The following is a 26,129-nucleotide window of genomic DNA, read 5'->3' on the forward strand; positions in this document are numbered from 1 at the left end:
TGTTGCTTTTAGGTCTTAATTTAACGTTAGGGTTAGGTAAAAAATCTGATTGTATTACTTTGTGGCTGTGCCAGCTAGTGATCACTCCGCAGAGCTGCCTCCAGAACAAGATTCATGACAAAACACTTGTGGTGTATGTCTATATGACACTATGTCATGTAGGAGTGTGTGCATTTTACATTTGAGTCATTTAGCAGACGCTCTTATCCAGAGGGACTTACGGTAGTGCATACATGTTTCTACATGCATGTGCAACTGTACAGTCCCATTGGTGAATTGTAGCATCAACAAAGTTAACAAAGTAAGACTCTTTTATTTGAAATTGTTCATCTTTTACACATTAACAGATATTATACACAAGCCTTAGTGGTCCCTTGAGCCCATGACGTGGTCATTCAGAATGGTTATTAGGTGTCAGCTGGGATGGCTTTAAGGTGGAGGGCAAGGTCACACACAAACGCCCATATACACCCACACACATACGCACACACACAAAGAAACAAACACTTACACACTAACAGACACAGACACGTAATGCAAGAGAAACTACAACACATACTCTAGCCATCTAATGCACTGCAGACGTCAACAGAGAGGGGACTTAAAGTGCAAATAGCAAAAGAGGAGATCCTTACCAGTCTTTTTTACAAACATGAGTGATAGCTACCTCCACTGAAGCAATGATCTTAGTACGACACTGTCTTTACAAACATGATATCCCTATAGCACATTTATAGCTCAAACTGTGCCTTGCATTAGACAGAATTGACACTGCATAGTTCACTGGTTTGTCTTATACATTATTGCAGTACAATATAACTCCAAGTCCTGTCCTTGGGTATGATTCATGGGTAAGAAAATGGCACAGGAACGTGGGTGGCTGTGTGGGTACTACTAAATACTAGCTACTATAGGAGGGAATTGTGATGAGTCAATGACTCAGTGAAGATGGGCGAGTAGATTCGACGGGTTGGTCCTACAGTAATGATGAGACTGGCCCGTAGTCCAGTGGAACAGGAGATGCAAGGTTAATACTGTAGAGCAGTAGTAATCCAAATGGAATATAGTGGGCAGTAGTCCAGATGTAATGCTTCAGGTTGTCTGTAGTCCACATGTTTTGGTGAAGATGGTAGTTTTCAGAGAATACACACCGGGACGACGAACGGTTAAAAGCCTTGGGTGGCCGTCCTATCGCCTCTGACCAGAATATCGGCTATTATTTATCGGCTATTATTTCCCCATGATTCCACACGTTGGATCGTTCACACCCAGCAGGTGATCGCTAACACACCGCGGCCATCTGTTTATTTTAGCCGTTATTCGTTCCGGTGTGGTTCTTCTCTGAATGTAGGGGGAACAGCAGAGGGAAGGGGACGCTGATCAATTCTGGGTCATTGATGGGTTCCTTGGGAAATCCATAACGCGAGGTCTGGCCAGCTCAGTAGGGTTTAACTGTCAGTATGGGTTAAACAATTCCTCTGTGCCTATTATCCCCATATTCTGGTGAAGGTGGCCTGTGGTCCAAATGTATAGAGGGATAATGTATAGAGGGATAAACTTCCGTGGTATGGCCGTCATGGGAAGTCCATAGAGTCTCTAGGGTGGGGTTGTGAGTCAGTAGGGGGCAAACAGTAACTGTGTATGGGAGGTCCTGACAGGCCCGGGGGCGGGGCGGAGCAGGGCAGCAGGGAGGGTCTGTGTCTGAAAAAGGGTGGGGCCATGGGAGGGAGCGTGGGTGGAGCGGAGGCCAGGGAAGGCTGCTGCCAATGCTGCCAGGTGAGCGGGCATTATCTGGGTTATCTGAGGTTGGCACAATTCCTTCCCCACTGTCAGCTTCACCTGGAGAGTGAGAGCGAGAGAGAGAGAGAGAGCGAGAGAGAGAGAGAGACAGAGAGAGAGAGCGAGAGGGAAAGCGAGAGGGAGAGCGAGAGAGAGAGACAGAGAAGAAAAACTAAATCAGTGTCTGAGAGTATGGGTTTGAAGGTCAATGGAGCCCTTTGAAATCGTCTTCTGTATTAGTGATAGGGAAATAGAGCTTCCTCTGAACACCAAGATGGAAATTGTTATGTGCTGTCAATCAACTGACTCATGTATTCTAACCTACTGGGAGGAATCTTGGCTCTTTCCATATAAAAGTGTCTCCTCTGAGTTAATACAGTTGATGATGGGATTTAGAGGAGTCATTTCCCACAGATTGTCAACCCCTGGGCCTGGTCGCAAGTTATCTCTGTCTGCCACTTTATGAGACCCATGATGGAAACTTGACTTTTCCCTCATTTCTTTCTGCCATTTGGCCCCAGATGAATCCACAATACATTCCACCTTTAGCATGTTGGTCTCAGACCTTCATTTTTACTAGGCCTGTAAAGTCACAAACCGTATCAACTTCATATCCAGGGGTTATTGAATAAACAAATAATGAAGAACGCTGTTTTAGATGACAAAACAAGAGAAAGAGATACCCTCAATCGTGTCTCTCACATCTTGGTGACATAGATTTGTGGAGTAGAGACTTTCTGATTGTTTAGGTGATTCCTATGACTCTGTATTTTGTCAGTATTGAGACAAGGAGGGACTTACTGGTTGTGTGGCAGGGCCTTTCGGGGGTTTACTGTAGGGACTGTATTTGGGTTTGGCCGGTTTGCCTGCCGCTCGGTCTTTGTGACGTCTGCTGCTGATGTGCTGGAGGAGAGATGGAGAGGACAGTAAGGTTATATAGTAAGAAAGAGAGTGAATACAAGTGAAAGGTCCTAGATCTACAGGATCGGTGGGTCCCCCGTGGGACGGTTGAGCTAACGTAGGCTAATGTGATTAGCATGAGGTTGTAAGTAACAAGAACATTTCCCAGGACATAGACATATCTGATATTGGCAGAAAGCTTTAATTCGTATTAATCTAACTGCACTGTCCAATTTACAGTAGCTATTACAGTGAAAGAATACCATGCTGTTGTTTGAGGAGAGTGCACAGTTATGAACTTGACAATGTATTAATAAACCAATTAGGCACATTTGGGCAGTCCTGATACAACATTTTGAACAGAAATGCAATGGTTCATTGGATCAGTTTAAAACTTTACACGTGCACTGCTGCCATCTAGTGGCCAAAATATACATTACGCCTGGGCTGAAGTAATACATTATGGCCTTTCTCTTGTATTTCAAAGATGAAATTTGTACTTTTGTACAATTGTACATTTGTTTTTTAAATACTATGTTTTTTTTCTTTTTATTATCTTTTACCAGCTCTAATGTGTTATATTCTCCTACATTCATTTAACATTTCCACAAACATCAAAGTGTTTCCTTTCAAATAGTAGCAAGAATATGCATATCCTTGCTTCAGGTCCTAAGATACAGGCAGTTAGATTTGGGTATGTAATTTTAGGTAAAAATTGAAAAAAAGGGCCGGATCCTTAAGAGTTAAGGGGGCTCTAAACGACCAAGGAGGACAGAACACCACTAATTGATTTGGAAGGGTTGTCAGCCGTGGAGGTAAAAGAAAATTGCCAGTAAATGCAATATGTCAAAATTGCATGATCAATGCGGCACTCTAAAAATCCAAATATACTGTATATATAAAAAAACTTTAAGACATGTTCCATTCATCCAGTTTTGAAAGCCTACCTACTAATTTGTTTCTATTCATTTAGTATAATCAATGCTTGAAAACTGTTTTCTGTCATTTCAAGGTTATATTACGTAGGCTTTGTAATCATTTCCAATTAGACACTACTTCAATGAACCCAAGGGAGACAGATACAGTTATACAACTGATAAGAACATGACATTTAAATATAGTGAATTCAAACAATTTCCATTAACCAAAATCACAATGTTCACTCATGGAACTGTGATAATATATAATGGCTAATGTTCATGTAACACCCTGGTGTAGCTCACCTGTTTTAGCTGTGTCTCAGAATTGACGTGCACATCGCAGATCTCACAGTGAAATGTTTTGTTCTGCAGGCCCGTGACTGCCTTGGTGGGCGGAGCTAGGTTACTCTTGACCCCTGGCCGGGGGAAGGACTTGATGGAGCCCACACCACTCCTGGCCTCTAGCATGGTCTTGTGCTTCGTACCTGGATGATCAAATAGGAAAAAGTGAGTCACAATAAGATCTTTCAAGCATTTGCATCCACAGTCCTTTGCCACTATTATGAAACAGCATTGAGAGGCACTGACATTATTTGCTAATGAATAGACCCTACCAATCAATTGATGGACATGATTGGCTGTGTTCTTCTCATTGACAGAAGAGTGAACTCTATTGAAGAGCTGCTATACAGGGTTAGCGATTGAGCCCCTCAGGGACAGGAGACCCTGAGAGGAGGGCAGGTCTCTCACCGCTGTTATGAGCCTCCAGTTGGGATGCCGAGTTGACGGCCATCTTGCAGAGCGAGCAGTAGAGCAGACGCCTGGCTTTCTCTTCCTCTGTCTCAGCGTCTGTCTCAGCCTCTTGCTTCACCTCCATGTCTGGTTCTAAAGGTGAGCTGGGTTTGGGCGAGGCCCGGTCATCCCATCCTGTAGCTGAGGTAGTCTCTGTCCCTGTGGATGAGTTGGGACTCGATGCCAGCGTAGGTGCCACAGGTGGTAACATTGATGTCATGGGTGCCAGGGTTGATGCCAGGGATCCCAGGGTTGGAGCCAGTGTGAGCACAGGAGATAGTGGTAGTGGCGATGCACCTGGAAAGCCATCTGCAGAGGGCGATAGATATGCTATTTCAGCAGGGAAGGTAAATTAACATGTTACAAGACGACTACTGCACCAAAAATAATTGTCTCATGTCGAGAGATCAAAGTCATCTATGGATCAATAAGATCTGATGAGAGAAACAACACAAGTCGTTATAAAAAATACAGTGAACTGGCTCCTCATTTACCAAAATGACATTTTAGTCTCGGCAGCATCCCCTGATCGATGGCAATTCCTCTCAGTTCTCTCTACTGCAATGACACAGAGTGAAGATCGCCAGCCAAGGGAGTGAATCAATAGTGAATTATTTCGTGCTATTTTAGTGAACCACTATGTATGGCTCTTATTTATCCCAGTAGACGTGTCAGAGAAGCACAATACTGATGGGAGTTACAACATCACTAGACACACATTTATCACAGTCCAAGAACAAGCAATTCATCCACTTTCTGCTATTAAGGTGATTTTGAGAGCAGCCGTTAGTTTTGGTATGTAATTACAAACACAAAAAAGCGTAACGTAAAAGAATGAATGTGATTTGTGACAATTAAATTGTCACGCCCTGACCGTAGAGAGCTTTTTATGTCTCTATTTTGGTTTGGTCAGGGTGTGATTTGGGTGGGCATTCTATGTTATTTTTTCTATGTTTTGTATTTCTTTGTGTTTGGCTGGGTGTGGTTCTCAATCAGAGGCAGCTGACTATCGTTATCTCTGATTGAGAACCATACTTAGGTAGCTTTTACCTACATGGTTTATGTGGGTAGTTGTTTTCTGTTTTGTGTTTCTGCACCTGACAGAACTGTTCATTGTCGTTTTGCTTTTTGTTATTTTGTTCAAGTGTTAACCTGTTGGGGATGGGGGCGCTGTTTAGACTATTTATGCTAATGTGGCTAATTTTTTAAACGGCTTCCCACAAAATCCTTGATCGTACAATATGCATATTATTATTATTATTGGATAGAAAACAGTCTATAGTTTCTATAGGAGTTGAAATTTTGTCTCTAAGTGGAACAGAGCCCATTCTACAGCAATTTCCCTGACATGGAGTCAGATTTGAGAAATGTTGGGCACTTTTCTGAAGTCAGTTAAAAGGGCACTGTCGTTGCTATGACTATACGGACACTTCTTACGTCTTCCCCTGGATGCCTTTACGTGATGACGATTCCAACGGGCTCGATTGCTCGTTCACAGGCCCTACAAATGAAAAAAACCTTTAGCTAGCAAGTCTTTTCTTGCTGCGTAACGCGCGTGGAAGACACCGACCCTCTCCTGTTCCAAGCGTTAGTTTAGCCTGTTATATTTCTCCGGTCATCTTTTCACTCGTTATGGGAGTTACAAACATCACAAAGTAGTTAATTTAAAGCGTTTTATAGCAATTTATATCCGTTTAGTGCGATTTTGGGACATTTATTTTTGCAACGATGTGAAAAGTTGGGCACGCTTTTCAGTTCATCCCGAACGTAGTTGACATTTCCACATGGCAAGAGGACAGCTTTCCACCAAAAGACGATTTCTCCCAAGAAAGGATCCTTTGCCCAAGATACTGATGGAAGAACAGCTCAAGGTAGGACATTTTTATTATGATAAATCGTGTTTCTGTCGAAACATTTTAGTGGCTTAGGACGCCATGTTTTTTGACGTAGCTTCGCTTGGCGCAAACTGTATTGAAAAGTAAGGATAAATTAAAAAATGTAATAACGCAATTGTATTAAGAATTAAATTGTCTATCAATCCCTGTCCACCCTATATTTTTTAGTCACGTTTATGAGTATTTATGTATAAGAGTAGATCACTGTCTAAGTGGCGCAAGGACAAATTCTGACCAGCCGAGTTACATTTCACATTGTCTAACCATGATTTTGGTGGCTAAATATAAACATTTTCGATCAAACTGTATATGCATGTTGTAATGTGATGTTACAGGAGTGTCATCGGAAGAATTCTGAGAAGGTTAGTGAAAAAATTAATATCTTTTGGCGATGTTGACTTTTATCGCTCACTTTGGCTAGAATCAATGCTGGGCTGCTAATTGCTATGTGCTAAGCTAATATAACGATTTATTGTGTTTTCGCTGTAAGACACTTAGAAAATCTGAAATATTGTCTGTATTCACAGGATCTGTGTCTTTCGATTCGTGTATGCTGTGTATTTTTACGAAATGTTTGATGATTAGTAGTTAGGTAAACACGTTGCTCATTGTAATTATTCTAGTCCATTTGTGATGGTGGGTGCAATTGTAAACTATGCCATATACCTGAAATATGCACTTTTTTCTAACAAAACCTATCCCATACCATAAATATGTTATCAGACTGTCATCTAATGAGTTTTTTTGTTGGTTAGGGGCTATAAATATCTTAGTTTAGCCGAATTGGTGATGGCTACTGGTGTTGGTGGACAAATAAAAGATGGTGGATTATGCTAATGTGTTTTTAGGTAATAGATGTACATCTTTACATATTGTGTCTTCCCTGTAAAACATTTTAAAAATCGGAAATGTTGACTGGATTCATAAGATCTGTGTCTTTCATTAGCTGTATTGGACTTTAATGTGTGAAAGTTAAATATTTTAAAAAAATATTTTTTTTGAATTTCGCGGCACTGGTTTTTCAGTGGGGGGGGGGGGGGGTGTGCCGCTAGCGCCACGCTGATCCTAGACAGGTAAAAAAAAAAAAATCATGAACACTTACCACGCTGCGCTTTGGTCCACTCCCTCTTCTTCAGATGACCGTGACAGAACTACCCACCACAAACGAACCAAGCAGCGTGGTATGGAGGAGCAGAGGGTTCAGGACTCCTGGACTTGGGAGGAGATATTGAACGGTAAGGGACCCTGGAGACAGGCTGGGGAATATCGCCGCCCGAAAGAAGAACTGGAGGCAGCGAAAGCTGAGAGGCGGCGATATGAAGCAAGGCAGCGCAGCAGGCACGAGAGACAGCCCCAAAATATGTTGGGGGGGGGGGGGGGGGCACAAGGGGAGATTGGCGGAGTCAGGCGATAGACCTGAGCGAACTCCCCGTGCTTACCGGAAGCAGCGTACTGCTTGGTACTGCCTGGTCAGGCGTGTGGTACTGCCTGTACAGCGTACTGCCTGCTCAGGCACCGTGTTATGCGGTAAAGCGCACAGTGTCTCCAGTGCGTACTCATAGCCCGGAGCGCTATATGCCAGCCCCCCGCAAGTGCCATGCGAGAGTGGGCATCCAGCCAGGGCGGATTGTGCCAGCTCAGTGCGTTTGGTCTCTGGTGCGCCGTTTCGGCCCAGGGTATCCTGCGCCGGCTCTGCGTACTGTGTCGCCGGGGCGCTGGGACGGTTCAGTTCGTCCTATGCCTGCGCTCCGCCCTTGCCGGGCTAAAGTGGGCATTGAGCCAAATGGAGAGGTGCGAGTGTTAAGCACCAGATCTCCAGTGCTCCCCCACAGCCCGGTTCGACCTGTGCCTGCACTCTGGAGGGGCCGGGCTAAAGTGGGCATTCAGCCTGGAGGAGTGGTGCCAAGGCTGCGCACCAGGACTCCAGTGCTCCCCCACAGCCCTATTCATCCGGTGCCTCCTATACGCACCAGGCCTCCTGTAGGTCTCCCCAGCCTGGTGGGCCCTGTGGCAGCCCCACACACCAGACTGTCTCTGCGTCTCCTCCCTCCAGAGTCGCCCTCCAGTCTGAACCCTCCAGCGACGCCCTCCAGTCAGGAGCCTCTAGTGTCGCCCTCCAGTCCGGAGCCTCCAGAGGCGCCCTTCAGTCCGGAGCCTCCAGTGTCGCCCTCCAGTCCGGAGCCTCCAGTGTCGCCCTCCAGTCCGGACCCTCCAGTGTCGCCCTTCAGTCCGGAGCTTCCAGCTACGCTCTCCAGTCCGGAGCTTCCAGTGTCGCCCTCCAGTCCGGAGCCTCCAGTGTCGCCCTCCAGTCCGGACCCTCCAGTGTCGCCCTTCAGTCCGGAGCTTCCAGCTACGCTCTCCAGTCCGGAGCTTCCAGTGTCGCCCTCCAGTCCGGAGCCTCCAGTGTCGCCCTCCAGTCTGGACCCTGCAGCGACGCCCTCCAGTCCGGAGCCTCCAGTGTCGCCCTCCAGTCCGGAGCCTCCAGAGGCGCCCTTCAGTCCGGAGCTTCCAGCTACGCTCTCCAGTCCGGAGCCTCCAGTGTCGTCCTCCAGTCCGGAGCCTCCAGAGGCGCCCTCCAGGCCAGAGCCTCCAGCGACGCCCTCCAGTCCGGAGCTCCCAACAAGGGTCCACAGTCCGGGGTTGGCGGCGAGGGTCCCCGCTCTAGAGGCGCCACCTAAGTGGGCCAAGCCAGAGGTGGAGCGGGGTCTACGTCCCGCACCAGAGCCTCCACCGCAGTGAAATGCCCACCCAGACCCTCCCCTATAGGTTCAGGTTTTGCGGTAAAAAGCTTTTTATGTCTCTATTTTGGTTTGGTTAGGGTGTGATTTGGGTGAGCATTCTATGTTCTTTTTTCTATGTTTTGTATTTCTTTGTGTTTGGCCGGGTGTGGTTCTCAATCAGAGGCAGCTGTCTATCGTTGTCTCTGATTGAGAACCATACTTAGGTAGCTTTTTCCCACATGGTTTTTGTGGGTAGTTGTTTTCTGTTTTGTGTTTCTGCACCTGACAGAACTGTTCGTTATCGTTTTGCTCTTTGTTATTTTGTTCAAGTGTTAAAAAAAATATATATATATATATATATATTTATTATTTATTTTTAAAATAAATCATGAACACTTACCACGCTGCGCTTTGGTCCACTCCCTCTTCTTCAGACGACCGTGACAATGTCATTGAGTATTGATCAATCTTCCAGTGCATGAATTGTAGTTGCTTATTCCATAAGATCTCAATTAAATTATTTGAAAACTTTACATGAAGTTCCACATGACCCCAAACCATTTCATTCATAATACTCTACAATATCCACATTACAATATACACCATTAACTCTAGGTGATACTTGATATTTCTGTTATATCACATGACGCCACCATAATTAGCATTTGAGTGAATCTTTAATTGGATGGTAATTGATGGTGGGCCTCACCTTGTCACTGATGAATACTGTTTATGCTAAGAGGAAAACAATAACAGTGCCCCCTCACCCCCCTGCAATTATCATCCAGCTACTCCCAGCCTTCTCTTAAGTGCTAGGTATCAAAACACCCCGCACTCACACTAAGCCAATCACTCAATCAAAGCCAACTCACTAGAGACCAAGAGCTGTCAACCTCCCTTCTTCTGTGGGCAGGTTTTCAGCACAAGATAATGATTTGATTTGTCCTTGAAAGCAGGGTTAAATGCGTTTTTGTAGTTTGACTGTCAACATACATGTATTGTGCTTGCAAGCGCACATGCGTGTCTCTATACATGTGCTTTTGAGTATGTACTCTCTCTATGTACAATGTGTTTTTGTGGTAGGTATATACAGTATGTTATATTTACAGTATGTGTGTGGTTGTGTACTGTTCACACACAAGCACGGATGTGACTCTTCGTTGCTTCATCTTTTAAACAGGAAATCCCATTTCAGTGACACACCTCCATTTCAATCAAGGGCGGCCTGTTCAAAAAGCAATGTAGGCACATGCATGTGTTTGTTCTTGCATTGCAGTGCACTCATCTTCCATAACGCCATTAAAAGAGCCATTTGCCTTTCGCGAGCAGGTGATTATAGTGTACTTGGCTGGCCTAAAATGCCCTCTACTCTGGGAAGGCTCCAGTAATCCATATCCCCACTCGCTGTGACCTAACTGGCTCTGTTAAGAACTCAATCACCTCTCATTAATAAAGGTAATGACTGTGATCAATCTAGAGAGGCAGCGGGTGGGGACTGACATCTATGGGCTCAGAGAGGGGGGGGGGGGTAGAGAGGGAGAGAGAGAGAGAAAAAAGGGAAGATAAAAGTAAATAAGAGTAATAGAGTAAATAAGGAAAGGAGTAAGGAGACGGAAGGAGAGCGTGAAGAGGGAAAGAGAGCGTGGAGAGGGAAAGAGAGATTGGAGAGGAAGCATCAGTGAGAGAGGAGGGAATGAAAAATACAGTATGTGAAAGAAAGAAAGATGAGGGAGTGCAAGGGCCCCAGAAGGAAAGGGGGAAGAGAGGAGATCGAATCAAAAGAGGGACACAATTAAAGAGAGAGAGAGGGAAAGAGAGTGGATGCCACAAAGAAAGAGGGAATTTGATTGGGGAAAAGAGACAGCTATCATGACCCTCTTGGAGAGCTCCCCATCTTTTTCGTCGTCTGTTTCTGTTTTTACCCCCCAATTTTGATCTTGTCTCATCGCTGCAACTCCCCAATGGGCTCAGGAGAGGCGAAGGTGGAGTCATGCGTCCTCCAAACATGACCCGCCTAACCGCGCTCCTTAACATCCGCCAGCTTAACCCGGCACCAATGTGTGAGAGGTAACACCGTTCAACTGGCGACTGGGGTCAGCCTGCAGGCACTCGGCCCACCACAAGGAATAGCTAGGGAGCGATGAGCCAAGTAAGCCCCCTTGGCCAAACCCTCCCCTAACCTGGATGACGCTGTGCACCGTCCTATGTGACTCCCGGCCACGGCCGGTTGTGGAACAGCCCGGGAATGAACCAGGGTCTGTAGTAACACCTCTATCACTGCGATGTAGTGCCTTAGACCAATGTGCCCCTCGGCAGGCCCATGTCACCTGTTTCTATACCTCTATAGCTCTCAGTTTGCCCAGGAGATTTCCTTTGGCGATAGAGCAGAAATGCTCTTCTCAAATCCTTACACTCTCGTTAGGCTTCCAGGCAATCACAGAGCGCCCCATGATATCTGATTACCTTTCTCAATGATGCTGGATTAATCGCTTTAATTAAAATGATTGAGCCCCATTATATGCCACCATGACTTAAAGGACAGAAACCCCTCAAGGCCCTGCAGTTGTGAGGCATTCTTTCCTTTCTTCATTTTGATTTTCAGGCCAACTACAGAGGCAGTTTTGAATCTACTGTGATTAGGATCTTGATAAAGTAGCTTTGATACAGAAGTGTATTTGTAATGGTAGTGATTATCATTTGGATAACAGAGCAAAATGATCTTTGAGATATTTCACAGCAAGGGTCATAGATCTTACGTTCTCATTCAGCCCCTCCTTCCTCTTTGGAATTCATTCTCCAGACTAAATCCCTTTGAAAAGTTTCTACAGCTTTAAACCTCCTCAGAACTTCTCACAAAAGAGGGTATTTACAGTAAATCATAGTTCCACGCAAGTGAAAAGCAGGTTTCATGCACAGAGTCATCAGCTTTGCCACTTTGTGATGCATGTCTGTGTGTAAGGGCTTTTTCCAACCCAGTGCGTACAGGTTTGGATCTTTGAATTCCTTGTTGGTTAGGAGACGTGCATGGGGAGCTTTAGTGGTTAACTGACGGCTGAACAAGCCTAAGCTAGCCCCCATGCCCCATGCCTGTTCTATTGTGCAGCTGCTGCCAGTGCAGGCATGGCTCCCCTGACAATCTGCTCTTTAATAGCTAATATCAGGGTACATTTCCTCAGGCACTGGACTGGAACAGAGAGATGGTGACTGCGCTATGAGCGACTCTTCTCTTTCTTAGCCACGTGCATGCGCACACACGCACACATACACAGACAGACACCCACACACACAGCTTGACAAGCAGTGGCTAAGTCATTGGCTAATCTATACAATCTCACTGTGGCCAGCTGTCCATTCGAAGCCACACACAAGTTCACAAGTCTAAAACACACACACACACATCCTCAAAATGCATACAGAAAATACATGAACTCACATGTACACAAAATGTGTGTTATAATAGCTCTTTGGCAGAAGTTTTGCATCAACACTGAGAGCCCACTATCAAGAGAGACTGCAGTTCCTCTCCCCATTCCTCATATCTGCTCTCCATAGCCATTTCTCTTCCCTGACCTCTGCTTTTCATTAGAGGAGCTCACGGGCACTGATATACCGCTAAATACTTCAGCCCTAAAGATAATGTGGCGTTTACCCGCCTCACCAATTAATTTCCCTGACATCTGAGCACATTAATATTCATTACCCAACGCCACTTTTGACAAACGAATGCTCCCACGCTTTGTGGACACGATAGTGAGGTGGAGGAGAAACCTGCTTGTTTTGTTTTGGGAGGTCAGTGATGAAAATGATTTATGGCTATTTGTTCCTTTCCCGATACAGTGTTTAATGGTCTGTCTTTGAGGCCTTTCAGGGTCTTATTTTTAAACATTATTTTGTGAACAATATTTTCCACATAGTGAGATGTGGGCTTGCTCTTGAAACACACCTATGAGTGAGCTCTGGACTGCATTTCTCTAACAAATGCATAAATAATGAAAGATATACTGGCTGAGTAAACTAAAGCCTGTTTTGGAATTCATTAGGTGTGTACCAGACTGAAGAGTAATATCAGCTCTCGCTAAAGAGGGTTTCAATTAAGAAAACATGAGGAGGACCAACACATACATTGACGAAATCCCCCATTGTGTAGCAAACGTTATATTAAAAAGTTACCTGGTATTCTCTACCTTCACAACTCCAATCAAACTTTATTTGTCACATGCGCCGAATACAACAGGTGCAGACCTTACCGTGAAATGCTTACTTAAAAGCCCTTAACCAACAATGCAGTTCAAGAAAGAGTTAAGAAAATATTTACCAAATAAGCTAAAGTAAAAGATTATAAAAAGTAAGACAATAAAATAACGAGGCTATATACAGCGTTTACCGGTACCGAGTCAATGTGCGGGGGTACAGGTTAGTCGAGGTAATTCGTACATGTAGGTAGGGGTAAAGTAACTACAATGTGGGGACAAAACATTGTCCCATTGGAATAAATATCCTGGTTGCTCCTGGTTTAAAATCATTTACTCATGGAACATTAAATTGTAGGCCCTAGACTGAGGCACTCAGACCTAATCCTGGAGAGCCATGGTCCAAGGTTTCATTGGTGCCGTTTTATTAGGCAATTAAAGATGGATACAGGAAGACTACACTAGTAGATAGAGGTTACCCAGAAAGCACTCTGGTTCTCCAGGTCCAATGGGTTTAGCTGTAAGACTAATGGAATTGACAGAAGGTCACCCTCCACTGACTACATTTTAGAAAGATAAAAGACAGTCAAGCTTTTCTGGTCCCTGTCTTCTGTAGTAAATATACATCATCAAGACGTCTCCTGTATCTACTTCCTCCTGCTCCCAACTTCCTCTATTGTGACACCATGATCAGATATACAACATTTACAGTAATGTTATCCAGGTGAAAACAAATGGATGTGGAGAAAGAGAACTATCAGCACACTGTTTCTGTACTGTTATCTTTTGCAACCTTTACACGAAAGGGACCTGGTCAGGTATTTCGGCAGACTTGGCACCTTTTCAAATTTGTTGGATGGATGTGACAAAGAAAAGAGTGACAGACAGAGAGAGTGGATGGGGATTGGAAAAAACAGTGGATACGGAAGGAAAGTAAAGGAAAATTACCAACCTTTCCTGTCAGTGCCGTAGCACATTGCTGGAGGGTTGATGCTCTTAGGAACTTCCTGGTTGGTGGTTTCCTTGGTGACCACTGAACCTTTGAGCTTACATTTGGTAGCGTCCAGAGATTTCAGCTTCTTGGCATGTTTTGTTCCTTTGTAGTGGGCTAAGGCTTGGCTCTGTGAGAAGAACAAATAGCAGGCTCGATTGAAACCTGGCCAAACTATGACTAAAAACTAACTCAAATCAGTGACTCATGAAACATACAAAACACAGTGAGCAGGTATTACAAAGCTTTGCCTTTTATAGTGCTGAGTAGACACAAACTTTAAAGGGCTTCAGCATCAAAAGAACATCCATGACATTAACAAGGACAATGTGCTGCAGAGTTTGTCCCAGTTTTATTTACAATGTTCTCCATGCTTCTTTGCCTGTTATGTGAGTTTTGTCTTTGTCTCACATGTCAGTATAGTATCAGGGGGCATGTGATGTGAATCTGTGATAGTCTGATGTTTCATTAATGTAGCTGTTTGAGTTTAGAGTCCAGACACGATTCTTCCAAGATTCACCTTCACAACGGATTTACCCAGACGCATGGACTGGGCCACTTGCAAAAACTTTCAGTCGTCCTTGTTTACCTCCACCTACTTTCTGGCCGACTTTGCCCGTGAAAATAATTCTTACTTGCTGTTTGCAATTTTTAGGAGAAAATGTCTCCATGCCATTAGAGCAAATCAACAAAATGTAAATTTCCAGAATAAAAACCTTTTCTCTACACTCAACCTAAATTGATTTAGTCTGTGGAGGACATAGACAATTATTGGCATTGGAAAATGCATAAAATACTAAATCCTTTAATGCAAGAAACCACAAAAAGCCAAGCATGGCACTAGCTAGTTTCCATCCAATTGGCAACAGATTTTCATGCAAATATTCTGAAGTCAGAGGAAATGATGCGTTATATAGCGAATCTCTGGTCTTGACACGTGCCTTCTAACCAACATCTCGCAGATACAGTGCGGGTAGGCTACCTACATGATAAGAGCAAGATCATTTGTATTTTTCCCGAATGGCAGCCAAGCATCGATTATCATGTCATCAGAATAAGACCCTAGATATTTATTGGAAAGGAGCAACAATCACCGTGCACTTTCACCCCCCTGTGAAGTTCATCATAACTTATTTCATCTGTAGCCTAATATACAGCCTGCTAAACGAGTCGTAGGGGAAGGACCACACAATATCATCGCGTGACTTCAAATTTCATTCGATATGATGGTCATTCTATCAATAGAATTTGCGCATAAAGGCATTTCCACCGCCATTTCTCGCATCATTAATTTTACAGACACAAAAAGATCCCACCTTGTCTAGCGTATTTTGTTTGGTTGATATTTGGAACGTTTTCTGACAAATTTGCTGTTTCCATCAGGCCTGTCACAACATTTTTTATCCAACATGTTCTTTACACGCATAAAAAGATTGGATGGAAACCTGGTTAATGTCTATGTTATCTTTCCTCCAATATATTGCTTCCTTGTGTCATGCTCCAGTTATCCAAGCCATCAGTAGATCTTTGCCAGAAGACAAGTGATATGGATGAGTGTTTAGTGTAATCAAGACCATAATTAATCTTTCATTAGAGCAATGATGTGGAAGAATTGCCTTAACGATACTTGAGATTTGACACAGACCAGATTAAGGTGGGGAAGGAGGCAATTCGTTTTTGGATGGTCTATAAGTGAGAAAGACATCTTACCAAATAAGACTGTCAATTAGCCATTTAGTTAGTCAATCATCGCACAGAAAAATTCAAGTGCATTCCCACGTGTGATATTTCATGTTCTGTGCATTCTTTAAATCATTCTTAAAATATACTCTAAACATATAGATCAGCCAAACTGGTGACATTTTTTGGTTGGGTTATAGTCACTATATTACAGTATATGGGTGGCTGTAGGGAAATATCTTGCTGGCGGTGTAATTAGATCAATAAAACCACGTGTCTGTTACTTGAACTCTGTGAAGCATTTATTTGGGCTGCAATTTCTGAGGCTGGTAACTCTATTGAACTTATCCCCTGCAGCAGAGGTAACTCTGGGTCTTCCTTTCCTGTGGCGGTCCTCATGAGAGCCAGTTTCATCATAGCGCTTGATGGTTTTTGCGACTGCACTTCAAGAAACTTCAAACTTTAACTTCAGGATTGACTAACGTTCATGTCTTAAAGTAATGATGGACTGTGGTTTCTCTTTGCTTATTCGAGCTGTTCTTGCCATAATATGGACTTTATCTTTTACCAAATAGGGCTATCTTCTGTATACCACCCCTACCTTGTCACAACAGCTCCAACACAACCCAGGAAGCCAAACACCATGATGATGACTCAGGTTTAGAGCTGGGACTGCTTCATCTGCAATACTGCTTCCATCCATATTCACTTTGGTAGATGGAGACACTCATAAGGATGTATTCATCGATCCAGGGCAGCAAGTTGAAGAAGAAAAGCAGATACTTCAGGCCCTTTTTATAGACTGACATTTTCTGTCAACAGCCAAGCAAGAGGTGGAGAGAGTGAGTGTGAAGTTCTCCACAGTGTGAGACTGGTTTGGGGGTAGTGAGTGTGAAGTTCTCCACAGTGTGAGACTGGTTTGGGGGTAGTGAGTGTGAAGTTCTCCACTGTGTGAGACTGGTTTGGGGGTAGTGAGTGTGAAGTTCTCCACAGTGTGAGACTGGTTTGGGGGTAGTGAGTGTGTTTGTGGCTTGTGTTTTACTGGTCACCAATCAGAACATCAGTAGTTCTCTCCTCAGGTTGAATGACTCAAGGTAAAAATAGTTTTACTCTTTCAGCAAGATATTTGAGAGCTGTGTCAGCTTATTGGGGCATTTTTGACTTAGCGCAGAGGAAAACTGGGTGGGAATATCCCAATTATATGGTACAATGGAAAGGCCGCTTTAATTAAATCATATTGTATGTATTTTAGTTTTTTTCACCACTCAAAAGTTCAGGTATTCCGTTCTTCACCAAAGTAAGCTAAGCTACACGCACCATCCACCACCCAAACAACCTCCAAGTCCACCAGGTTTCTCCATCCAATTTAAACTCCTATATAGTCAATCTGCAAAGATGATAAAGTATTTTTGATGCCCAAGTGACATCAAACTGAAATTTATTCTCCCTATCCCGGTACCACGGAGATTTGATAGGTAAACACCATCTTTATCTGTTTGCTCAGGAGTTGTGATTGATGGCTGGAATGGATGATGATTATCCTGGGCTAGACCTCAATGCTGAAGAAATAATAACCGCCGCATTGAGTAATCACTAGCACATTGGGGCCCTGAATAGATAGCTAGCTTCCTTAGAGGAGGAAGTATGACAATGCCATTTTGTAATGCTACTGAATTAACTACCCCTGGCTCAAAAATGTGTTTTCAATTGTAGGAAAATGCGTATTGATGGTACGAATAAGGAAATTGTATATTCAGCTTCCATGCATTTTAGTAATGAGGGTTATATCAGAACTACTTTGTTTATTATTAAACAACTGCTGTAATGTATTGCAAGATAACAGTTGCTTACTCCAACTTTAAAGCCTTTACAAGAAAGTTGCCCTAGATTACAAAGACGGCATGTTGTGCTGGATATATTATTCAGAAAACATCCTCATATGAGACAAGTGACATCATGTGCTATTTCACAACTGACATCTTATATAAGAATGCAATGTGTCCCCTTTTATAACAAATTACATATAATTTTCAAGATTCATGAGCCCATTATGTCTTATGTTTCAAGCAAGACTTTGCTTGAAGTATGACCTCGTCAACGTCTTCCGTGATCCTGTAAATATGGGTCGAACATGTAGGAGTGGACCGTTGTGCTTTGTTATTCAGGTCAGTACGACTCAACACAACACAACACTGGATTCATCGAGGGCATTTGGTACCCCGAAGCTCACTCACCTGTGAGTTGAATCTCAGTTGGCACACGCTGCACGAGACGTGTCTTCTCTTCGCCAAGGGAGGAACTCCAAACGTGTGATGCATAACAGCTTTCTGAACTGGGTCCATCTGGGGGGAGAGAGGAGAGTATAGAATCTAAGTGAGATACAGTGTTAGAGCAGACCTCTAAATCAACCACCTTACATCCCTTGGTGGGGTGGAAAGAGAAAATGATTTGCTTCAGAGCAGGGTTCCCTAACTTGCGGCAGCTGATTTCTTTGTATTATTTTTTATTTTTTATTGCTGGACACAAAAGACTGTAAAAACACCAGCAAATCAGCTACAAGTGATTTTAATTTTGGAAATCTGTTCCATAGTAGAGAGATATATGTGATCGTATACAAAGCAAGGTTTGAAATTATTATGTTTTAGTCAAATATTATATATGTTTGGGCTTCTTGCGGCCAATTTGCAGTCTACAAATTATTTGTAATTATGTTCCGGCCCCCTGACCATCCGCTCAAGAAAAGATTGGCCCGCGGCTGAATATAGTTGATGAGCCCTGCTTTAGAGCTTCTTCGGGGGTTAGACGTTTAATATTAACTACAGCAGCTGTCTTCCAACTCAGACACAGACATAGTGCACATTAATCTTAGTCAGTAGACACAATAAAATGTAATTGTTCACTCTCTCTTTGGTCTTTCATTGTTCAAATCGAGTTCAATAATCATCAGCCAATAGCACATGATCAATTCAAACAACGTCGTGCTGTACCCCCCCAAAAAAGTCTATAGATCAAATTCTAGAAGTTTAGGGCAGGAAGAAGGTGTAAAAGATACTTCTGTTGAAGCATTTACTTCCTTTATCATGTGTTGCTGCACCCTCTTTCTCTCTGTTTGATATTGTTTGCACCTCAATCTGTCTACTGACCGAGCTTAAAGGAGTGAAGAGCCATCCGACACAGAGAAAAGTTCCATTGTTAGAGCTGGATTAGGGGGAGCTACCTGTTGTTTTATGCATTAGATTAGTAAACTCAAAATAATTGGGTTAAAATTGGATTGAAACTTTGAATTTGGAATTAAAATGACAATAATTAGGCGGGGTAGCAATGGCTTTGAATATATCCGTGTAAAAAAAGAGGTCAGATATACACTACTGTTCAAAAGTTTGGAGTCACTTAGAAATGTCCTTGTTCTTGAAAGAAAAGCACATTTTTTTGCCCATTAAAATAACATCAAATTGATAAAAAAATACAGTGTAGACATTGTTAATGTTGGCTAATTGATCATTAGAAAACCCTTTTGCAATTATGTTAGCACAGCTGAAAACTGTTGTTCTGATTAAAGAAGCAATAAAACTGGCCTTCTTTAGACTAGTTGAGTATCTGGAGCATCAGCATGTGTGGTTTCGATTACAGGCTCAAAATGGCCAGACACAAAGAACTTTCTTCTGAAACTCGTCAGTCTATTCTTGTTCTGAGAAATGAAGGCTATACTATGCGAGAAATTGCCAAGAAACTGAAGATCTCGTACAACGCTGTGTACTACTCCCTTCACAGAACAGAGCAAAATGGCTCTAACCAGAATAGAAAGAGGAGTGGGAGGCCCTGGTGCACAACTGAGCAAGAGGACAAGTACATTAGAGTGTCTAGTTTGAGAAACAGACGCCTCACAAATCCTCAACTGGCAGCTTCAGTAAATAGTACCAGCAAAACACCAGTCTCAACATCAACAGTGAAGAGGCGACTCCGGGATGCTGGCCTTCTAGGCAGAGTTGCAAAGAAAAAGCCATATCTCAGACTGGCCAATAAAAATAAAATATTAAGATGGGCAAAATAACACAGACACTGCACACAGGAACTAAACTTGGATTAGCTAACAGAATGTGCCATTGGAACACAGGAGTGATGATTGCTGATAATGGGCCTCTGTACGCCTATGTTGATATTCCATAAAAAATCTGCCGTTTCCAGCTACAACAGTCATTTGCAACATTAACAATGTCTACACTGTATTTCTGATCAATTTGATGTTATTTTAAATGGACAAAAACATTGCTTTTCTTTCAAAAGAAGGACATTTCTTAGTGACCTCAAACTTTTAAAGGGTAGTGTATATAGATGGGTTAGCTGACAATGTCACAAAAACGATGCACGAGCGTCCACAGCAGAAGTCTGTGGGTTGTTTTGATTCTGGACCGTCAAATCGCTAGCAACAATGACAAGAAGCTGCCATGTGGGGAATCATAGGTGGATCGTTTCAGCTTGTTGCATCTTGTACTTGATAACATCGTTTTGAGGTGTTTCTGACTCTTGTCACGTCTATGCTAGTGTGACAAACATTTGCTAGCTAGCTAACCAACTACAGTAACAATATATTTGAGAGACAATAAGTGCTCATTGTGCAAATGTATTTATGTTTTCAATAAAGATTTGGAGAGGGAATATAGTTGACATGTCAACAATCCTTTGATTTTAAGCCAACCCCGCCTGTTGTGCTCCATAGTTACACACGCATCAGTTCATTGCTAAATAACCCACCTGTCTATAGATCTAGATCTATAGGGCAATAACTATACTGTTAAAAGGGAACATTCTACAAGAACATAACTGGATTAACGCAATCATAAAATGTCAACAAGTTCGTGAGTAGAGTTATACTGTGGGTGAATTGAAGAAACGTGTGTTACGCAACATTCTTCCATTGTAAATCTCACCCAAGTTTTGGAGTGAAGATGACATAAATCTGGCACAGGTCCCTGGCAGGGAAAACTTCAGTACCGATACATTAGCTACAGCCTGCTGGGAAATAGGCTAATATGGAGGACTGGAAACGTATCGAGTGTGAGAAACATCTGTGCCACGAAAAAAAGGATGACCTTCTACTTAAAACACGCACTGGGCGTGAAGGTCAGAAATGCAGAAATACCATCACAATCAGTGTCAAATGAATATTGGGACAGGGCTATGTAGACTTAGAATAATAAACACACAATACACCAAAGTTACTAGGGTAACTTCGCACAAGTAACCTTGGTGTATATTCAGTGCGTGTTCACATAACCTGATCACATAACATTCACAGAACTCTCTTCTAGATCTACTGTATAAAATCTGTCCATTACACAGTCCTCCACCACTCGCCTGCGGTCTAAGGCCCCGTACACACTCCGGTTGTACAACTGATGTACAACGTATTTGACACAATGGTGGTACAACCTGATAGAGCTTGTCTGCAAAACATTTTTTACGGTATCTCCACAGCACTTGTGTAATTATTTTGGTGCAGAAAAACGCTGTTGTATCACAACCGTTTAAACAAATGTGTTGTAAATCAGTTCACACTTGAGTGTGAACAGGGCCTTAGTCAGCACAGCTGCATTCCTAGCGACACATCATTCCTCCATCAGACTCTCCCATCAGCCACCCACTGCGCCACATACTCCACAGAGAACCTCCTGCTGGGAGCCGGCTTCCATTGAGATATCTCCCCATCCACACACACATCTTCATGCTAAGTCACACGCCTGTTATCAAAGCCCACGGACGTGTAGTTTTCCCTATTTTATTCTCTCCGTCCGAGAGAGTGTCTCCTTTCATTCATGTGTCCTCTGTGATTCATGCTGATGTGCTGGGGAGATGTCAGGGGACCATCGCCCCTGACGATAGAGGAATAACCAGGCTGTTTAATGGATACTATCCGACAGCCGACAGCAGCCTGTCTGTCGGACAGTTGAGCGCAACGGCCGTGAGACCGGTTCACTCAGAGCAGGAGATAATGCAACAAGACTAGACAGTGATGAGACGCAGTGGCAGTGTGTGTGTATTATATTCAAAATAATAGTATTTGTGTTCTTATACATTTAGTAAAAGACTGTGGCCATCAGCTCAAATGCTGCCCAATAACATACTTATGCTTTATGTGTCCTCGTAGTCTACTGTTTAGGATTCCACCACTGCAGTGATGTGATGGCATCAGAGAGAGAGAGAGAATGAGAGAGAGAGGGAGAGAGAGAGGGGGAATGACTGGTCAACACACTGAGCCAGCCCCCACCGTGAGGTCTGAATGTTCCATTCACGGCCGCCAGGCACGCTTACCATTAACTAAAGTGGGATGAATGACCTGTCAAAAGTAATCCTCCGTCCTATGCGTTTCCCAATTACCTCGCTGCCTAGGCCAGTCAGTTAGTTATCATCAGCCACGCCGCTATAGATTGTTGCCACACCAAAACATTTGCAAGTCAAACGCGGGGGACGCTCATAACTTATAATGAGAAACAACACGCTTCCCAGGTGTTAATAAAAACGCAGACCCTTATCACATGAGAGGAAGTTGAGAGGGGAAGAGAGGAAGCAATGAGGTCTGAGGGGTTAGGAGAAGAGAGTCTGCTGTAAACTGAGCGCACAGACTAGTGGATTTATCCCCTGAAGATAGTGAAAGACAGAGGTAGAGAAAGATCAATCAATTTTCCTTAGTACAACTGTTAAACTTTGAGTACTTTTTCGTAATCATGTACTGTGAGAAGTGAATATGGTGTAGTATGGATTTGTTTGCAACAGGTGGAGAGAGAGAGGGAGAATGAGGGAGAAGAGAGAGAGAGAGACGAGAAGGAATTTCCCCATAGTGTACTTGAGTGGGTCACGGGATAGGAACATTCACAGTGACAGTGAGTAGAATGAAACTCATAGAATCTTGATTCAATTTAATATTCGAATAGGAATATTATTCCGTTAGTACAGATCAATTTGATCTTCTTCAAAGTGTTAACTTGGCTCAGAAAGTCCCAGGGAACAGTCTGTTTTCTTTCTATTGTTGCACTTGTTTATCTCTCTTCCTTAGGGTTGAAGCATCCCAAACTGAAAATGATTTGAGTGTGTTTCTTCATCATGTGTAGAGGAAAATAGGTCTAGTGGATCTCAGTGGTATTTGTGTGTGTACTGTACTTGTGTGTGTCTATCATTACTATGCAAAGGGGAAGCTCTTCAATTGGGCTTCTTATTCAATATGCCGCACAGAAGGCTGGGGTGGGGGTTCATTACGCATATTGCTCCTGTGGATATTACTGCTTTTTAAGGGGTTTTAAGAGGTTTTGGATTTATAAAAGAATGTACGTTTTATGCTGTTGTTCCCCTTGATACAGGCACTTACTGTCAGTAACGCTAAATAAGAGTGTTAAATGATTAAAATATAAGTAGAGAAGAGAGAGAGAGAGAGAGAGAGAGAGAGAGAGAGAGAGAGGAGGTAGAGAGAGAGAGAGAGAGAGAGAGAGAGAGAGAGAGAGAGAGAGAGAGGGTAGAGAGAGAGAGGTAGAAAGAGAGAGGTAGAGAGAGAGAGAGAGAGAGAGAGAGAGAGAGAGAGAGAGAGAGAGAGAGAGAGAGAGAGAGAGAGAGAGAGAGAGAGAGAGAGAGAGAGAGAGAGAGAGAGAGAGAGAGAGAGAGAGAGAGAGAGAGAGAGAGAGAGAGAGAGAGAGAGAGAGAGAGAGAGAGAGAGGGACTGAATGGACTACTTTTGATGAATACAGAGCAAGCATAATGATAATTCTCTCTCTCCCTCTCTATTTCTCCAATCTCTCCTCATAACCCATTCTTTCTCCCGCTCTCTTTCTCTGCTCTTTTTCTCCATTGCGCCTCTCGTTCCACTTATCTATCCCTCGGCTTTCTGCTTCTTGTCTCAGATTGTATTTTCTCCACTATGAGTGGTACTTTAGCATTTTCCCATCGGTCTTCACCGCTGACCCCTCTCACACCATCAAGATCCGTCAGGATGAAATATTGAACTAGGGTGTCTCCTCTGCTTCCCAGAGCCACCTGGCTGCCTCACACTGTCCCCGACCTTTCTCAGATGAAAATGTAACGCCTTAACCCCTTCACCCCTGCCCCACCCACCCCTTGCCTCAGAACAAAGCACATCTGAGCTCCATCAAATTGTCTTTATCCATAGACCTGTCATGCGTGACATGATATAAAAACCCTAACTAACACCTAAAAAAAGTAGCCTTGAACATTATGAAACAACGCCCCCCCCCCCCCCCCCCCCCCCCCAACAAATCAACTTAATTGAATGAATCCATCTACAACAGCAATACAATATCTTCCCAGGTCTTGAGCCAAACTCACCACAATAAAACGTGATTTCATCTTTCGCATATACATCACAATTCATTGGTGTACCATAGATCAAGTTGATGTGGTCCAGTAGTGTTTTGCTAAATTCCTTCATAACCCAATTTCTAATCTATCAATCTATCACACCTCTCTGGCAACACCCCACTGCACCGAGGGGAGTTATTCTCTCGTGACATGGTTCAATGAAATCTAAGATGAAACAATTTATCTTCTCATAATATTCTCCATGAATATCAAACAAGGCCAATATTCATGATAATGAAAGAAAAACCTACATTGCTATTGAATTCCTCTTTTCCAAATCAATGCCTTGAAATAGAGAAATGCATGGCTTACCTGCAAACTCAGAATATAATAATGGTGAACACTTTAATACTAATGAATTCAAGGGTTTTACACATATGCCTACACTGCTTGAAGCAGGGCTGGCCCTTGGTATACTGTAAGCTACGTAGGTGGTCACCTAAGTAAGGGGTTCCCAAACTTGGTCCTAGGGCCCCCTCTGGATGCACACTTTGGTTTTTGCCCTAGTAAGTTTGCTGACGACAACAGTGGTAGGTCTGATCACCGACAATGATGAAACGGCCTATAGGGAGGAGATCAGAGAACTGGCAGTGTGGTGCCAGGACAACAACCTCTCCCTCAATGTGAGCAAGACTAAGGAGCTGATCATGGATTACATTGACGGGGCTGTAGTGGAGCGTGTTGAGAGTTTCAAGTTCCTTGGTGTCCACATCACCAACAAACTATCATGGTCCAAACATACCAAGACAGTCGTGAAGAGGGCACGACAAAACCTTTTCCCCCTCAGGAGACTGAAAAGATTTGGCATGGGTCCCCAGGTCCTCAAAAGGTTCTACAGCTGCACCATCGAGAGCATCATGACCAGTTGCATCACCGCCTGGTATAGCAACTGCTCGGCATCTGACCGTAAGGCACTACAGAGGGTAGTGCGTACGGCCCAGTACATCACTGGGGCCAAGCTTCCTGCCATCCAGGACCTATATAATAGGCGGTGTCAGAGGAAAGCCCATACAATTGTCCGAGACTCCAGTCACCCAAGTTATAGACTGTTTTCTCTGCTACCGTACGGCAAGCAGTACCGGAGCGCCAAGTCTAGGACCAAAAGGCTCCTCAACAGCTTCTACCCCCAAGCCATAAGACTGCATGAAATATTCATAAAATCGCCACCGTGACAATTTACATTGACACCCCCCCCGCCTTTTGTACATTGCTGCTACTCGCTGTTGTTTATTACCTATGCATAGTCACTTCGCCCCCACCTACATGTATCGATTACCTCAACTAGCCCGTACCCCACACAGTGACTCAGTACCGGTGCCCCCTGTATATAGCCTTGTTATTCTTATTCTTATTGTGTTACTTTTTATTATTACTTTTTATTTTAGTCTACTTGGTAAATATTTTCTTATTCTTAAACTGCACTGTTGGTTAAGGGCTTGTAGGTAAGCATTTCACGGTAAAGTCTACACTTGTTGTATTCGGCGCATGTGACAAATAAAGTTTCATTTGATTTGATTAGTACTATACATCTAATTCAAATAATCCAAGCTTGATGATGAGTTGGTTATTTTAATCAGCTGTATAGAGCTAGGACAAAAACCAAAACGTGCACCCAGAGGGGGCCCCAGGACCGAGGACCAACATTTAAATATTTTTGGGGAACTTACTGTTAAGAACAGTAGAATACACAATTTCTACATTTGGTGGTGCATCAGCAGTTTTCCTTTTCTTACTGACAGTCAAATCAAATCAAGTTTATTGGTTACATGCACATGGTTAGCAGATGTTGTTGTGAATGTAGCGAAATGCTTGGGCTTCTAGTTCTGACAGTGCAGCAATATCTAACAATTCCACAACAAAATCCTAATACACACACGTCTAAGTAAGGAATGGAATAAGAA

General features: G+C 43.4%; 1 protein-coding gene across 2 annotated transcripts in view; it reads right to left on the bottom strand.

Annotated features, from left to right (window-relative positions):
- Positions 1 to 293: 293 nt before the first annotated feature.
- The window catches only part of LOC129837433 (zinc finger protein 385D-like), a 47,193-nt gene continuing 21,357 nt past the window's right edge, over positions 294 to 26,129 (bottom strand). The window contains exons 3-9 of one of the 2 annotated variants that reach the window (XM_055903583.1): positions 18,102 to 18,209; positions 16,469 to 16,575; positions 14,149 to 14,317; positions 4,350 to 4,700; positions 3,903 to 4,084; positions 2,581 to 2,682; positions 294 to 1,839 (exon numbers count right to left, since the gene is read on the bottom strand). In XM_055903583.1, the coding sequence (XP_055759558.1) occupies positions 1,615 to 1,839; positions 2,581 to 2,682; positions 3,903 to 4,084; positions 4,350 to 4,700; positions 14,149 to 14,317; positions 16,469 to 16,575; positions 18,102 to 18,209 (1,244 nt within the window). In that variant the 3' untranslated portion in view covers positions 294 to 1,614. The remainder of the gene's footprint in view (positions 1,840 to 2,580; positions 2,683 to 3,902; positions 4,085 to 4,349; positions 4,701 to 14,148; positions 14,318 to 16,468; positions 16,576 to 18,101; positions 18,210 to 26,129) is intronic. The other variant, XM_055903584.1, reaches the window with a different exon arrangement.

Source organism: Salvelinus fontinalis, chromosome 38 (assembly GCF_029448725.1).
Source record: "Salvelinus fontinalis isolate EN_2023a chromosome 38, ASM2944872v1, whole genome shotgun sequence".
Taxonomy (NCBI): domain Eukaryota; kingdom Metazoa; phylum Chordata; class Actinopteri; order Salmoniformes; family Salmonidae; genus Salvelinus; species Salvelinus fontinalis.